The following is a 17734-nucleotide window of genomic DNA, read 5'->3' on the forward strand; positions in this document are numbered from 1 at the left end:
CATTATGAAGGAAAGTGGTGTTAAATCTGATAATAAAACTGGTGATGTTAATCTTAGGTCTTAACTTTATGCAGATGACATTATACTTCTGAATAAATCCAGCACAAATCTGCAAGATTCCCTGACTAAATTGAATAACTCTTGTAATAAATTTATGAAAATCAACAATAAAAAGACAAAGAAAATGAAAATAGGTAGAAATATTGAAAACACCAACTGTATCCTGAATGATGAACCTATAGAACAAGCAAAACATTTCAGCTATTTAAGCGCAATAAATACTGTGCCTTCACTAAATAGTGAAGATGGTAAATTAAATATGGAAATAGATAACAGAACTAGTAAAGCTGGTATAGTCAGAAGTCAGTTGAATAAATTTATATGGAATAAGAAAGAAATTAGTCAAAACACTAAATTAGTTGTATACAAGACAGTGTTCAAACCAATTTTAACTTATGGATCTGAAAGCCGGATTAGAAATAAAACACTCGATCAAAAAACTAGAGACTTCTGATATGAGAGTTCTAAGAAAGATTAGTGGAGTAAACAGGTGGCATTATCACATCAAAAATTAGGAAAGAACTTGCCATTGTTAGCATTCAGGAATGTGTTAATAAAGCTAATCTCAGGTGATATGGTCACTTAAACAGAATGGGAGAGGAAAGATTAGCAAAACAAGTGTTCTTTGCCAGGTTGGCAGGAAAAAGACCCAGAGGAAGACCAAGATGTAGATGGATTGACACAGTAAAAAGCACATTAAAAGACAGAAATATAAGATCTGATAATATTGGAGTCTTGAGAAATAAAAGATTAATTTGGAGAAAAATTACTGATCAAAGTTAGTAATGGTGTAACTTTTTCATGTAGCTATCATACACTCCCTGAGGGTACATATCAGGAATTTGATGATGATGATGATATCATATGAAATACAGAAACCAATAATAGGCATTTTATGGAAATCAATAATAAGTATTTAAATAATAGGAATTTTTGAAATTCACTATAAACAAAACAAATACAGAACATACCAGAATATTTATCACTAATAGTACCCTCCCCCTTTTTTTTGGTAGAAATTGCTGACTAGACTAGTTATCAGACTGCATGCCAATTCAGACTTGTGATTCAATTTATTTTCGTTAGCCTATTCAATCACATTTAGCCAAGCAGAGTAAGAAATACTTTGATAGGACTTAATGAGATTTAATAAACAGATAAATCTGTGAAAATATATATTGAAATGTTCAACACTAACATGCATACACTTATTTACTAAAACATACACTGAAAACATGTGCCAACAAAATGCTTTCAATAATGCAATAGGCATACAGAAAGACATCTGACAATACCAGGTCAAACGGCTCTAAAACTGCAAGTATTAGCAATCTGCATATAATCATGCACACTCTTTAAAACATTAAAGTATTACTGCAAAAAATTTTATTGGGAAAGATGAACATTAACTAACTAATTTATAAAAGTTCTTTGAATCGAACTCACCTTTATTCTCCCACCACTGAGTGTTTCACTCAATTTTAGTCTGGCATCTACTACTCTTTTTAGATCTCTCTGCAACCTTCTTCCAAAGTCCCGAAACATCGTAGATCCACCAGATAATACAATATTCTTAAAGAGTGAGTAGGAAAACATCAAGAATATTTATTGTTATCATCACATATGAAAGAAAAGAAAAAAAATTAAAAATAAACAGAGAAGCATTCTATAATAATATCAATTCTCAGTATTCCTACCAAAAATAAAATATAAACTGAAAATTGCATGGTTGAATTTATTATTCTTTTTTATTTCCCTAGTAAACAGGGATATCATGTTATTCTGAATCGTCTCTTTAAATTTCATTTGCTGCAGAAATAAAATTTATTTTCTCACCACCGTTACACTAAATGTGAAAAACAGCCATTGCTGAAGACTGCACTGATCTTTAAGGTGTAGAAAATGAGTATAACAATGCAATAAAAATAAGTGTCTGAAAGCAACAGGAATAATGATAATAAAGTCATTGATATTTCTTGCTTTAATGCTTATAAAATTGTAATGCAAAATATCAACAACTGAATTTATTTCAGATAAGCATAATGATTTCTTTTGTCAAGAATCTCTCGCTTCCAAATGAATTTATAAATAAACAAAAATAAGTAACTATTATAACTGTGTTTATTCAGGCACCATTAAAAATAATGCGGCAGAAACAATATAAGTGTACAATAAAGTATGGTTTCAAACATATGGGTAATCAGTATTTTTCAAGAGGTAATTTCCTACTCACAAATTTTTAAATTAAAAATTTAATAAAGTTCATGCTACAGTAATAAAATAATCATTAGTACTAAGAACTAAATTTGGGTAATGAAATGAGATGGAGTGCTGATCCTTTGTATTGCAAATTTGAGTTCACAAATGTACACACTATAGCTATAATTACTCTGGAAATGTTGGAGCACAAATGGTAGAGTTGAATTAAAAGTACACACTATAGCTATAATTACTCTGGAAATGTTGGAGCACAAATGGTAGAGTTGAATTAAAAGTTGAATGCATGATGAATTACTATGATGAGTGCATAACTTTCCTTCGCCTTTTTTCTAGTGTCATGCAAGTTATAAAACATACAATGCAGATGTTTGCACTGTGTATATTCTATAACAATTAATTTCTTCCAATATGCATTTGATTTTTAATTCAGCTCTGCTGTGTATGCCCCAGCATTTCCTAGCTTGCTCAAATATGGAACAAGAAAGTCACAGCATGAGACACTTAGACAAGCTAGCATTTAAGTGAACAAACACCGATTGAGGAATATATCAAGAACTAGGAATTAGAGTAATAATACAGAATTACACACTTAAACATTTCCAGCGTTCCTGTAACTACTTAGCATTTGATAACCATAAGAGTTTCATATTTCTATAATCCTAGAAATAAAAGTTGATATGTACACAAAAGCAGACCATCCTGAATATTTCTGACACTAACTGGTAAGATTGGAGTTAAAGGGAACACAGAACTATTATGAAGTAGTATCACTGAACAATTTTAATACTCTGCAGAGGCTGTCTTAGCACTTTCTTAGTACGTTCCCCCCACAGACAGTAACAAAAGAAGGCATAACCCAAACAACATATGGAGTTCTGATTTTCTATAATTGTAGACAACTTCGATACATCCCTCCTTGCTGAATCAATATTTTCTTTAGGGTTTGTCACTTTTGTCACTGAGACCCCAAGACATGGTTCTTATTTTCAAACTCTCATTTTTTCTTGAATAATATTTGTATAGTTCCTTGGAATCGCCCGTAATAATAATAATAGTCCAGTCTACAGTTCACCTGTAGATTGAACTGAAATATTGATATGATATTATTTTTTTATTTATATATTTATTTAAAACTGAGTGATGGTCACTTCCAATCTCAAATCCCTTATACTCTTGTATTATGAACCTGAGAAGACATCACTATCAACTATGACAATAGTCAATAAGACTTCTTTTTTTATGTCTTCTCTCCATATGAATTTGTGCACATCTTCATGTTGAAACAGTGTTAATGATGATCAGAAATCCAGAAGGCATACCATTATTACTCTCTGCCCTTTTCTCCAAATTTTTCCCCAAAACATTTCTATATATGTACCTGTGTACCTCAGCGGAAGTGCCGTTTGCCATCCACGGGCACTAAATCACCCAACAAGAGTGTGTTGTAAGTTCAATTCTAGTAGCCGACAGAATTGAACAACTTAGAGGAACTTTTACTAACCCTTTTTTTAACCAGCTCCTGAGTTAGTCAATCTCTGGCATGGGCAAGTGGATTTCCCCTCCTGGAAACTTGCTTTTTTTCCCCCCCTCCATAATCAAGAAAATTGACCACAGAACCCACACTATTTTCAGAGAGTAAACATAATGTTAGGATTATAGACCGCAAGATGGCAGCACTTGTCAGTCGCCTCTCTCTCTTTTCATCGGATGGCATACACAGTGATAGTCTTGGGCCAGCTATCTCTGATTGGCTACTGGTGAAGAATGAATTGTCCCCTCAGTCTCCAAAAGTTCGATAGGGCTAAAACGGCCTCGCCTACTCCCTATATGGAAATAAAAGGCATTAACTGATTTTTTTTTTCTTTCTTCTAAACATTTCTATATACCTGGGATTAATTTCCTACCCTGCAGTTTAGATCTCTAACAATACCAGCTTACTTGTTTTCTTAGTTATATTAGCTATCTTACCTAATTGTAGAAAAAATTTCTCAAATTTTTTCCTTAGGAAAACTTTCTCTTGGACCATTGGTACAAATGAGTTTCACTGTTCTACTACACATTCTGAAATTTGCTCATATAACTCTTCTTAAAATCACCTCCTAAATAAGGTTATCTGTGTGTTCAGTGTTCAACTATTGCTACTCCTTCCTTTCCTTGAGCAACATGGCCCAAATATAACATTCTTTATTATTTAGCAGGAAAACATCTGCAAAGATATTTTTCATCTCAATAACACAAATGTCCACATGGTTCTTTTCTAGTTCTTTCTGCCAGCTGGACTTCTTTTCCACTGATACTTCAATAGAAGTTGATATTTCATTGTTTGTTCTGGTGTTCTCTGATGAAAACAGCAAGAACTGTTTAATCAGCGAATGCTCCATCTGGCATGAAATTTTATCATGGAAGGATAGTGAGGATTATCTAATGTTCTGGTGGATAGATGCACGAGTTGTGTTAGATCATTTCTAACAACAAATACTTGATCTCTTTAGTTTAGATTGATAGAGTTAGAGAAACAAAGCCAGCTTGAGTTATGATCAGTTCCTAAAAAATAAACCTGTTTCAGTATTGGACTGCAGAAAATCTATGTCAGAGTGTTACCAGAATTTGAAGAGTGATAAAGACAACAAACAAATGTAAGAAAGTTTTTGAAAGGAAATTTTGTGACAGAGGAGATCAGAAAGAATGGATTCCATGTTAGACATTCTTTAATATGGAATGTCAGATCTAATGAATGCATGTGTGATTGAAGTAATCTTGTAAAGTGTTGTCTGGATACTTAAGGGGGACAATAGTTGTTGGCTGCTAGTTGAAGATGAGAAATAAAAAGATCTGGTTTATATGCCTACAAGCAATTTTTTTTTTTTTTTTGTTGTGTTTATGATTTTTTTCCCATCCTTTCTTTTAGGCTTGTCCAAATACATTTTGGAAAATTATGGAGATAACTAACGTGTTTGAGTAAAACTTTAGTTTAATATAAACCAAAATTCACATTCGACGTTTCAACCTTTATATCAAGGTTATCTGGAGCATATGTACTATATACAGAGAAACAAGCTGCACTACAATCTATGTGGTTTGTTAAAGTTACTGACCAACCATTACAACAATTATTGGCCTGACCTCTGATGAAAAAAAAACTTATTACCTCAATGCTAGACTCCTATTATTAATATTATTTATTGGTTGTAAAATTAAATTGGTGTTAATTAAAATGGTGTTAATATATATATATATATATATTAACACCATGATTATACATATAAATTTATATGCATAATTTATGTCTATATATATATATATATATATATATATAGATTTGTTGTTGCTCCCAATGTAATTTTACAACCAATAAATAATAATAGGACTATAGCATTTATGTACTAAGGTTTTTCTTTTCAACAGAGGTCAGGCTAATAATTGTTGTAACGGTTGGTCAGTAACTTGAACAAACCATGTAGATTGTAGTGCAGCTTGTTTCTCTGTATATAGTATATATGCTCCAGAAGACGACCTTGATATAAAGGCGGAAACGTCGAATGTGGATTTTGGTTTATATTAAACTAAAGTTTTACTCAAACACTAGTTGTCTCCATAATTTAACAAAATGTATTTTTTTCCCATATTTTTGATGTAATTTTTAATGGTATCTTTCATGATTGAATTAATTACAGGACATGTAGAAAGGTTTTGTAAAAGACTCATGAATGTTTCCCCCACATAGGTAGCGTTCAGCGTGCAGTCCACAGACTGATTATTAAGTACATTTAATTTATTAAATTGCATCATGATTTTCAACTTACCTTATACAGTGGCCTTCTCACATCAATGGGGCAACTCTGAATACAAGTATCAACAATTTCTGATATTGGAGTCATGAAGTCTGGATTTGCAAACTGGATTATATTAAAAACAGTATGAGAGTTATGTAAAATTTATACTGAACAGATTATTTTATTATTTTTATCACAAATAATTCCAGACACTTATTTTACTAATCATACTGTTTTCATTTACAATTTAAGTGCTATATATTATGTAATGTGCTCTGCAATTTGCACCCCCCCCCCTCCCACAGTTTTCAAGCTCTACTGATATCCTGCAGTATACAGCAAGTTATTGTTAATCACAGTTTTATGTTTTCAAAATTATTCATCTTCTACAGAAAGCTAAAATCAAAATACAAAGAAAAAATTTTGTGCACTGCATGTTCATCATCATCAAATTCCTGACATATACCCTCAAGGAGTGTACAGGATATGATAGTACTACATGACAAATTTACATCATTACTAACTTCCTATCTACAATTTTTTTCCAAATCAGTCTGTTACCTGTCAAGACTCCAACATTATCAGATCTTATATTTCAATCTTCTAAGGCACTTTTTACACTATCAATTCACCTGTATCTTGGTCTTCCTCTGGATCATTTTCCCACAAACCAGGCAGAGAACACTTGTTTTGCTAATCATTCCTTTCCCATTCTGTTTAAATGTAAAAAACTGTTAGTATTCTCCTAACAGCATCCAGGAATGCGTTAGGAGAGCATACCACCTGAGATTAGCTCTCCTAACACATTCCTGGATGCTGACAATGTCAAGTTCTTTCCTAATATCCTTGTTTTTAATATAGTGCCATTCATGCCATCTGTTCATGCAACTAATCCTTCTCAGGACTCTAATATTTGCTGTCGCTAGTCAAGTGTTTTACTTCTGACCAAGCTCTCAGATCCAAAAGTTAAAATTGGTTTGAATACTGTATTGTATACAGCTAATTTAGAGTTTTGACTAACTCCTCTCTCTTATTCCATATAAATTTATTCAGTTGACTTCCTACCATACCAGCTTTGTTGATTTTGTTGTCTATTTGCATATTTAATTTACCATCTTCACTAAAAATCGTGCCTAAGTATGAGATGTTTTACTTGTTCTATAGGTTCTCCATTCACAATGAAGTTGATATTTTCAATGTTTCTGCCTATTTTCATTGTCTTTGTCTTGTTATAGGGGTGCTTAAGGGTCAAAGCTGTATAACTGAGAGGAGACCTCCACATAGCCTTTAAAGGAATGCGGAGAACCAACCAGAGCTTCTGACCTAATGTCCAATCCTCACCTTCTCGTGGTGCATCCTGTTAGGTACCTACCTGGATACTGAACAAATGAGGATGGGCTGGCAATTTGGGATTGAGCTGACCAAATTATATTCTTATTGCCTTAAACCAAAAGATAGAAATGTTGGTACAACATGACAGAATTTCATGTCACCAGGCAGTTGGGAATAGAGCAAACAGTGAAAAGTCAGCTACTGGAACAAATTGAAAACACACCCCAACTCAACATCACCAGAGTTCAAGATCGGTACTATCTATATAAGAAGCTTGAATCTCAAAGAAATGGAGCTAGCTGAGGAATTGGATAAATACAAGATCGACATAATAGGGGTGAATGATACAAAGAAGACAAAAACTGGTGAGATCTTTCTGAGCAATAAATACAAAATTTTATATTCAGGCAATGACAATCAAGGAAAAGAAGGAGTAGCCACAGTATTCAACACTAAATACAAGGCTAATCTTCTTGAATGGCAGGAAGTCTAAAATAGAGTGATGTGGGCAAATATCAAAATGGAGAACTGGACAATGATACTTATTTGTGCCTATGGTCTCTATGGTAGAATGGAAGAATTTTTTGAGGCTTTAGATTAAGCAACTGACACAATGAAAAAGGAAAAGTTGGTCCTCATTGGGGATCTAAATAGCAGAGTAGGAAATGAGTGTCAGACATACAAAACTATTTGAGAAAATTTGGAGAAAAGAGCAAAGATAATATTAATGGCAAATACCTGTAGGATTTCTGCTCAGGAAGTAATGTCCTGCCCAGGCTGGTTATTACTAACACGATGTACCAACATAAAAATGTGCACAAATCCACACAGAGAGAACAAGCAAGGAATAAGAAAAGTCTCATTGACTATGTTATTGTTGATAATGATGTTTTCTCACTAGTGCAGGACACTAGAGTGTAGTGCAGAGGATTTTAAAATTGGAAGTGATCACCATTTAGTGTTGAACAGATTAAAATTGAATTTAATATTGAAAATAACAACACGTAAGAAAGTTCTAAAGCGAATAAAAGTTGAGCAGTTCTCAGATGTGAACTGTAGACTGAAATACACAAAGATTATTGAAGAAAAAATGAAAGAGTTTGAGAACAGGAACCAAACCTTGGAGATTCAGTAGCAAGCCTTGAAGAAAATACTGATTGATTCATTCAGAGAGACAGTGAAGGAAAAGAAAAAAGCATATCAAAAGTTCCTGGCAAATAAGTCAGCTTGTGCTATTAGAGAATACAGAGACAAATGTAAGAAAGCTAAACAATGCATAAAACTAGCTAAACAAAAGTCATGGGAAGACTTTGGTAAAAACACAGAAAATAAATATCAAGAAAGTGCCAAGATATTTTGGAGATTGTTGAAGAAGCTCACAAATGGAGCAAAGAGTGCTGTAAAAGGAATTAGAGATGATAAAGGTGACATGAAAAATGGAGAAAAGATATCCTTGCAGTATGGAGTAATTACTTAGAAAAATTGCTAAATGAAACAAGCAGTGATAGCAGTGGCAAAAAACATTCAACAGGCATACAGTTAGGAATACAAGAAAAAGTCATCAAAGGCTTGAAATGTGGAAAGGCAGCAGGAATAGATGATATTTGACCAGAAATGCTGAAGTATGGAGGTATAAAAGTCTTACAGTGGCTGCACTGCATAGTTCAGAAGACCTGGACAGAGGGTCGAATTCCCGATGATTGAAGTGGAGCTCTCATAATACCCATATATAAAGAGGGAAATAAAACTGAATGCGAAAATTACAGAGGTATATCCCTACTGACTGTTCCTGGTAAGATTTATGCAAGTATATCTGAGAAATGGTTAAGAAGGATTGTTGAAGGAAGAAATTGTTGAAATGCTTGGGAGTAGAAAAGAGCAAAATTAATGATGGCTTGTGCCTGCTGGATTTCTGTTCATGACATAGACTTGTTATTACATTGTACATCAACATGGTGTACTAAGATTTGTACCAATTCACATGGAGAATACACACAGACATGCTCTCAAGAAATAAGAAAAGTGTAATTGACTACACTGTTGATAGCAATATCATAACAATGGTTCAGGATACAAGAGTGTACAAGGGATTTTAGTTTTGAGCAGTATTAACATGAATATCACAGAGAAAAGAAATACGTATAAATGCTTGAAAAACTCCCAACAGCTTTAGAGGTGAATTAAACTCAAATATGCAAATATTATTGGAAAAAGAAATGAAAGTTTGAAACACAACCAAACTTTAGAGATACAATGGAATAATCCGAAGAACACGGGCTGATTCAACTAGAAGGTTTCTTCTGGTTGAATCAGAATCAAAGAAACTGATTCAAACCACGAGAAGTTGTCTGTAAGGACAGAAAAATTAGAACTTCACGATGGACTGAAGACGTCAAAAGATGCAATGCTTGTAAAGATGAATTCTTATCAAATCAAAAGTTTCTGGTAGGTAAGTCAACAAGTGCACATAGAGCATACAGGGAAAAATGTAAGATAGCTATGTGTTAAAACATGGGAAGAGTTTGGTAAAATTATAGAAAACAAATATTATGATGGTAACAAAATGCTCTACACATTGTTGAGGCATATCATCCAAACTTTCACAACACTATCTTACTTGTTGAAAGCATGAATCGTGAGTGACACTTTCCAAGAGCATTTCAAATATGCTGTAGAGATACCCTCCACCCCAAATCTAGGTAAGTATTAAAACTGTTCAGGCTATATCAGTGTGGTGTGTGGGCAAGTGATCAAGAAGAAAAGAACCTGCTGATATGATGTTTGAACTGGGGAGATTGGAGTCCCTTGCAGATGGAAGAAAAACGCAATATACAAACTGCTGCCACTTTCTGTTCCTAATTTCATAACTAGTATATTACTAAATATAAAATTATGTAATCTATGGCTGAATTTTCTGAGTTGCAGTTATTAACTAGGTGAATTCTGAAAGAAAATCCCATTTGACCAGGACAAAAACACACTAAGAAACGGCTGCTTTAGAGAACACCTATGCCATAAGGTTATGATAAATTAACATGATAACATAAGAAAAGAGTGTCCAATCCTCACCTTCATATGGTGTGCCCCATTAGTAAGTATTTACTGGGTACTGAATGAACAAGGATGGGCTGGCAATTTAGGACTTAACCAAATAAATTGTAGTCTCTATTGGCTTAAACCAAAAATTCATACAATGGTACAACATGATGAGATTTCATGCTGGTGGGGATGTCGTCCTGTCAAACAAGGGCAAAGTCAATAATAATGCTAAGTATTTACTGGACTTCTGCTCAGGAAACAGACTAGTCATTATTAACACCATGTTTCAACATAAAGATATGTACAAGTTCATATTGAGAGAAGACACAAGAAATAAGAAAAGCCTCACTGACTATGTCATTGTTGATAGCGATATCATGCGGATTCAGGTTACAAGAGTGTACAGAGAATTTGAAATTGGAAGTGCGCATTACTTAGTAATAAGCAGAATAAAAATGGATATCACATTGATAAGAACAGGATGCAAAGTTTTAAAGAGAATTCAAGTTGAACAGCTTTTACAGATGAATTGTAGACTCAACTATACAGACATTGTTGAAGAAAAAAAATGAAACAAATTGAAAACAAGAACCAAACATTGGAGTCTCAGTGGCAAATTGTAAAGAAAACATTGATTAATTCAGCTATGAAGGTATTATATATAGTGAAGTTGTCTGCAAGGATAAGAATAGAAAAATAAGAACATCATGGTGGACACAAGATGCTAAAAAAAGCAGTCCTGGAAAAGAAGAAGGCATACAGAAAATTTCTACCAAATAAGTAAGCAGATGCCCTAAAAGAATACAGAGAAAAATGTAAGAGAGTTAAGCTATGTGTAAAAGTAGCTAAACAAAAGTCATGGGAAGACTTTGGTAAAAGTATGTAAGATATCAGGAAGATGGTGTTAAATTGTGAATGAAACTATGTTGTGTAATTTATTTTTTTTCATTCACATTTAACATTGCTTATTATGTATTAATCATAATTTGTATAAAGATTATTTATTTTCCTTAATTAAGGATTACTATTTAAGTATTTATTCTAAATTTAACCTACTATTAATTTATTAAATAATAATATCTGTAGAAATTTATGATAACTAAAATATATATGTAAAGTAACGAAAAGTGTATTATAAATAATTGTATATGTAATGAAAGAGCTGATTAAGTAGCTCAAATATTCTGTTTATTCTTATTTGTGAAAATTTAATGTTATGTAATCACTCATGTAAGAGTAGAGCATTGTATTACATTAGCAAAATGTTTACGTTCATGCGTTGTCATGAAGACGCATGAAATAAACAAGCACGAGTCGAAGAGTGCGTGACCTTGGAACCAGAAAGGAGAAAGGGAGGCAATAAGAATTTTATAGAAAGAAAAGGGAAGAGTTTTGCAGAGCCTGAAGGAAAGTAGGATATAAGCAAGGAAGTGAAAGAAAATTGTAAATTCTTTAGGGCAGAAATTCAAGAGCACAGTGTTTAGAAGTAAGCAAGAAACGTAGTGAATCTTATACTCAGCTGCAAGTGAAATCAGCTGTTGTTATAGAGGAAAATTGATGTCGTAATCGGATAAATAAAGAACTGGACATTCAATGGGAAATTCTGATTAGTTCCAGTTAATTTAGGATTACGTCTTAATTCTATGTTGCCCTGAGAAGAATTATAATGAATTTAACTAGTTGCAGGAAAGTAAACAAGGAAGGATATCAGTACCTTATTGCTGTGTTTTTTAGAGTAGTGAAGTGCGATTAACAGTAGTTCAGTTAAAGTGTTGCAGAATTTTATTTAATGTGTTCCGCTAGCTCAAATAAGTTAATTCATAAGTGTGCTCGCAATAAATTAATGTACTGAAGATTGTATCTGGTAAGAGTAGTCATACTTGTTTGTTTATTCTAACATTAACATATCTTCGAAGTTCAAAGTCCGAAATAAGATTGCTTGGAATATTGTCTACCTTGATTAGTGCTTCCTGTGAATTTAAACATTAAGTACAGCTGATAGATATGTGGAGACTGTTTAAATAAGAAGTTTCGTTTTATTAACTTGAGTTAAGAAAGCTTGTGATTTTGAAACTGTGAATTGTATGTGAAAGTTTAGAACATTGAATTGGCATGAGTGACTTAGCAAGATGTATTAAGTTGATTGTATTGTTTCATTTTAAAGCAGAATTCTTGTATTTGTTATATATATCATATATTAAATGTTTTATTTTGTTCATCTAAATATTGTGTTTGCCTGAATTCCTTTTTATTGCACCGTTCATAAATATTCGAATCTTGCAGGAACCCTGAGTGGAATAGTAAATAATTCGGCCTAAATAAATGAGGAGACTGCTAACTTAATTAAGAAATGATCCTACTATTTTATATAGACTAATCTAAGAATAGGGTGGTGCAGTATAATTATAAGTTGTTTATTATTTTAACGGTATAATAGAACACAGAAACTAAGTAAATAATTAATTTATTGACTTGATGCTGATATTTCGCTGGTATTATGTCTATAAACAACTGTCTGCCCTTCCTGGATACACTCATCACACGTCTCCCAGATGGTTCCTTATCATTTTCAGTTTTCAGAAAACCCACACATACAGGCAGATACTTACACAAACAATCACACCATCATCCTTCTCAACAATATGGCATATTAAAAACGCTAACCCATAGAGCGAGAGCAATCTGTTCAAATGACAAGGCTCTGACTGCTGAACTGACTCACTTATGCCACACCTTCTTGGCCAACGGCTACAATTCACAAAAAATAAACAAAATACTAAACACTCCTAAGAAACCCCTCCCACCATCTATCACAGAGAACTACAACAAAACAGTCACCATCCCCTACATTAAAGGCACATCCAAAAAGATCTCAAGAATCCTCAATAAACATAAACTACGCACCACATTCAGACCATGTAGCAAATTAGCCACCCTCATCCGCTCACCCAAGGACAGCATTCCTCCTTTATCACATCCAGGAGTCTACCAAGTACCCTGCTCATGCAATCAAGCCTACTACGGTCAAACAGGAAGAACTGTGAATATCCGCATCAGCGAACATAAACGATACGTCCGGAAATATCATTATGGGAAGTCGGGCCTAGCAGACCATGCTCTGGATACCCCTGCACACAGGATCAACTGGAAAAACACAAAAGTACTACACAGAAACCCATATAAATCAGAGAGATTGTTCTTAGAGGCGACAGAAGCTCTAAAACACACTCCAAATCTCAACAAATATGGCTGTATTAACTTGCCGAAGATCTGGGTGACAGTCATATTAAGAAAAAACTAGCACTTTTCTAGGACTCTAGTAATATATGATAGCGTTTTTTTTTTCTTTTCTTTTTTTTTTTTTCCAGATAGAGGGCGCCAAAATCAGGACTCTAGTCTTTGTGTTGCTGCTACAATTTTGGTTAAGTACACCATGTTGTTTTAGTCTCGCGTATTGTGACAAACAGTGTTTTTGTGCTCTGAAGATGCTGGTTATAATACCAGCGAAATATCAGCATCAAGTCAATAAATTAATTATTTAGTTAGTTTCTGTGTTCTATTATACCGTTAAAATAATAAACAACATGTTCGACGAACACATAAGTCTGTCCACACGTTTAAGTATAATTATAAATTTCCCTACTTTTGGATCGGTGATCAATTTGCAATTAGTTGTTATATTGATAAGAGTGACTTGAACCAAGATGGCGGATTTAGAACATAACATGAAAATAGAACGTCACGACAATGGCAAAGTGGCCTATTGAAAAAGTCTAGAAATGGAGGAAAGAACTGTAAAAGGAATCAAAGATGATAAAGGTGACATGAAAACTGAAGAGAAGGATATTCTTGATGCCTGGAGTACCGTATATGTCGGGGTATAAGACAACTCTCAAATACTACAGAAAACCTCTCGAAATCATGGGTCATCTTATACGGTGAGTATAAAAAGGGAAGCTTAATTTCTTGGATGAACATTTAGGTAGTTACAATACATCATTATATAAGAAAATAGGCAGTGTTTATAAACAAATGATTAATATTTCGTTACATAAATTTATTTAAAATATTACAATAGATGTAAGTCTTAAAAAACAAATAATTATTAACCTCAATTTTCATGTGAATTTTCTTCATCATCTGTTGAAAATAATTCTTCAGATTCGTTGTTTAAATGATTGTTATATGGATCCCAGTTCAAATCAGGTGAATTGATTTCGTTTTCATCGTCATCAGTGTCACACAGCAGATTATCTTCCGTACCATCCATAAGATTAGAGATACCACGCTTTTTAAATGATTTTATTCGTCTCTACTTTTACTTTATTCCATGCTTTGATCACAAAATTGCACAACATATCAAGTGATGTGCACACAGATCCACCGTTTAGGTGGATCTATGCGCACTGCATTGTAAATGATTTTTCACCAGTCAACATCCAATTATTCTACTCTTCTTGCATGTGATCCTTAAATGGTTTGTTCAAGCAGATGTCTAGTGGTTGCAACATAGAAGTTAAATCACCTGGTATAACAGCAATTTTTGTGTTTTTTTTTTTTCTAGAAGACTTTTAGTATTCTCAGTTAAATGACTACGAAACATATCCCATACCTCAATTTTAACCTCATAACCTCAATTTTCATGTGAATTTTCTTCATCATCTGTTGAAAATAATTCTTCAGATTCATTGTTTAAATGATTGTTATATGGATCCCAGTTCAAATCAGGTGAATTGATTTCGTTTTCATCGTCATCAGTGTCACACAGCAGATTATCTTCCGTACCATCCATAAGATTAGAGATACCACGCTTTTTAAATGATTTTATTCGTCTCTACTTTTACTTTATTCCATGCTTTGATCACAAAATTGCACAACATATCAAGTGATGTGCACACAGATCCACCGTTTAGGTGGATCTATGCGCACTGCATTGTAAATGATTTTTCATCAGTCAACATCCAATTATTCTACTCTTCTCGCATGTGATCCTTAAATGGTTTGTTCAAGCAGATGTCTAGTGGTTGCAACATAGAAGTTAAATCCCCTGGTATAACAGCAATTTTTGTGTTTTTTTTTTTCTAGAAGACTTTTAGTATTCTCAGTTAAATGACTACGAAACATATCCTAATAAATGTTATACTAATAAATGGCATTTCTTCATTATACAGCTGGTCGCGTGTTCACACATTTATTCATAATTTCACACAATTTTCGTCCATCCATCCTTTTTCGTGAAAATGTACAAAAACACCTGAAGGAAATTTTATCTTAGGTTTAGTTTCACATTTGAAGATGATCATTGGTTTTAACTTGGTTCCATCAGCCAAACATGACAACACAACCATAAACCTTGTTTTTTCATGACCTAGCACACTCTTACTACCTTTAGACTACACTGTTTTATTGCTTATCATATCAAAGCTCATAGGAGTTTCATCCATATTTGAAATATTTGAAAATAGAAATTTATGTTCTTGTCTCAACTGAATAATAAACTTATGGAAACTGGTAAGTATGTGGTCAAGATCTGCTGGTAGTTTTTGAGCAATTTTCATTTTTTGTCGTATTACCAGATCTTGTCTGTTCATAAAACGATTACACAATCCTAAAGTAGCTTTAGATTCTATACTTTCGTCTGGATTCAATCTTGATCATTTTGTGCATATGCTCTAATCATATTTCTTGTAACAAGATAACCATTCTGCCTTTGTTCAAACGCCCATTCTGAAACTTGATTTACCAGTTGCAGCCATCGGGTGATCCCCGTTCTTATCGCACATTTTTTCTTTGGCAATTTTTTAAAAAATATCGTCTTTCTTCCTCCATTCTCTTACCATCTTCTCGGTTATGTCAAACTTTCTTGCAGCAGCACAGTTATTAGTTTGCTTTGCCATTTCAATTACTCTTATTTTAAATCGAGCATCATACGTTCTTCGTTTTGTTGCTGGTTCCATAATTTTAAATGATAACAATTTTTATAATCCTAAAATTTTTAAAAAATGCAAAATTAATAATTAATTAAAATTGAGGCTAATCACTTTTAATTAGGGTAATTCGCGTAAATACTAAATCTATGCTATGCAAAAAAATAACGGATATAACAACAATACCTAATGTTGCATTAATACACGAAAGAAGAAATTGGGGAGTCGTCTTATACAACCGACATAAGCTTAAAACCTAAAAATAGCCTACAATTTAGGCCTCGTCTTATACGCCGACATATACGGTAATTACTTTGAAAGACAAAAAAATCAAGTAGTGATTTTCTACCCCAAGTATTGAGGTAGAAAACGGCATAAAAAACTATATAAAAGATATAAAAGTGTTGCAGTGGCTACACTGCATAATTCAGAGGGTCTGGTCAGAAGGTCGAATTCCCAATGAGTGGAGTAGCTCTCACCCATAAAAAAAAAAAAGGGGGAATAAAGCTGAATGTGAAAATTGTAGAGGAATTTTTCTACTAAGTTTTCAGGTAAGATTTATGCAAGCATAGCTGAAAAGAGGTTGAGAACGATTGTAGAAGAGAAACTTGGAGAAGAACAAGCTGGGTTCGGCCAAATAGACATTGTCAAGATCAGATTTTCACTTTAAGACAAATAGTTGAGAAATCATGGAAATATGACAAGGATATATATTTAAGTTTTGTAGATCTGGAAAAAGCATGCAACAAGGTGCCCCAAGAAAAGCTTTTCAAAACACTTCAATTTTATGGGGGTGAATGGAACATTATACAGAGCAATACATAGTCTATATTTAAGTTGTCAATCAGCAGTTAAAATTTAAGGAAATACAGGAAGATGGTTTAATGTAAAATCAGAGGTAAGACATGGATGCAAATTATCTTTTGCATCCAAAAGATAATTTGCATTCTTGTTCATCATCTATATCTATCACAAAGTGGCAATAGGATTGATATATTTGGAGATGTCAAACTTAGCTCTTTGTTTATACAGATTATGATGTACTCTTAAACACATCTAGTGCAAGTCTCCAGGATTCTCTAACTAAATTGAATAACAATTGTAACAAATTTGGCACAAAAATCAATAAAAACTATGAAAATAGGCAGGAGCATAGAAAACTTGAGTTGCATTTTGAATGGAGAGTCTATAAGAATAAGGTAAAATATTTCAGCTATTTAGGCAAAGTTTTTAGTGAAGATGACATATTAAATTTGGAAAAAGACTACAGAATAAGCAAAGCTGGTATGGTCGTGAGCCAGTTGAATAAATTTATATGGAATGAGAGCAAAATTAGCCAAACACTAGGATTCTCTAAATTGAATAACAATCGTAACAAATTTG

General features: G+C 33.2%; 1 protein-coding gene across 1 annotated transcript in view; it reads right to left on the reverse strand.

Annotated features, from left to right (window-relative positions):
* Positions 1-17734, reverse strand: part of Arp3 (Actin-related protein 3) — a 204791-nt gene that overhangs the window by 30046 nt on the left and 157011 nt on the right. The window contains exons 9-10 of the mRNA XM_090408792.1: positions 6084-6176; positions 1507-1632 (exon numbers count right to left, since the gene is read on the reverse strand). Coding sequence (XP_090264918.1) covers positions 1507-1632; positions 6084-6176 — 219 coding nt within the window. The remainder of the gene's footprint in view (positions 1-1506; positions 1633-6083; positions 6177-17734) is intronic.

The sequence above is a fragment of the Typopeltis vanoorti genome, chromosome 2 (assembly GCF_054136105.1).
Source record: "Typopeltis vanoorti isolate ZY-2024b chromosome 2, IOZ_Tvanoo_1.0, whole genome shotgun sequence".
In the NCBI taxonomy this organism is placed as follows: Eukaryota; Metazoa; Arthropoda; class Arachnida; order Uropygi; family Thelyphonidae; genus Typopeltis; species Typopeltis vanoorti.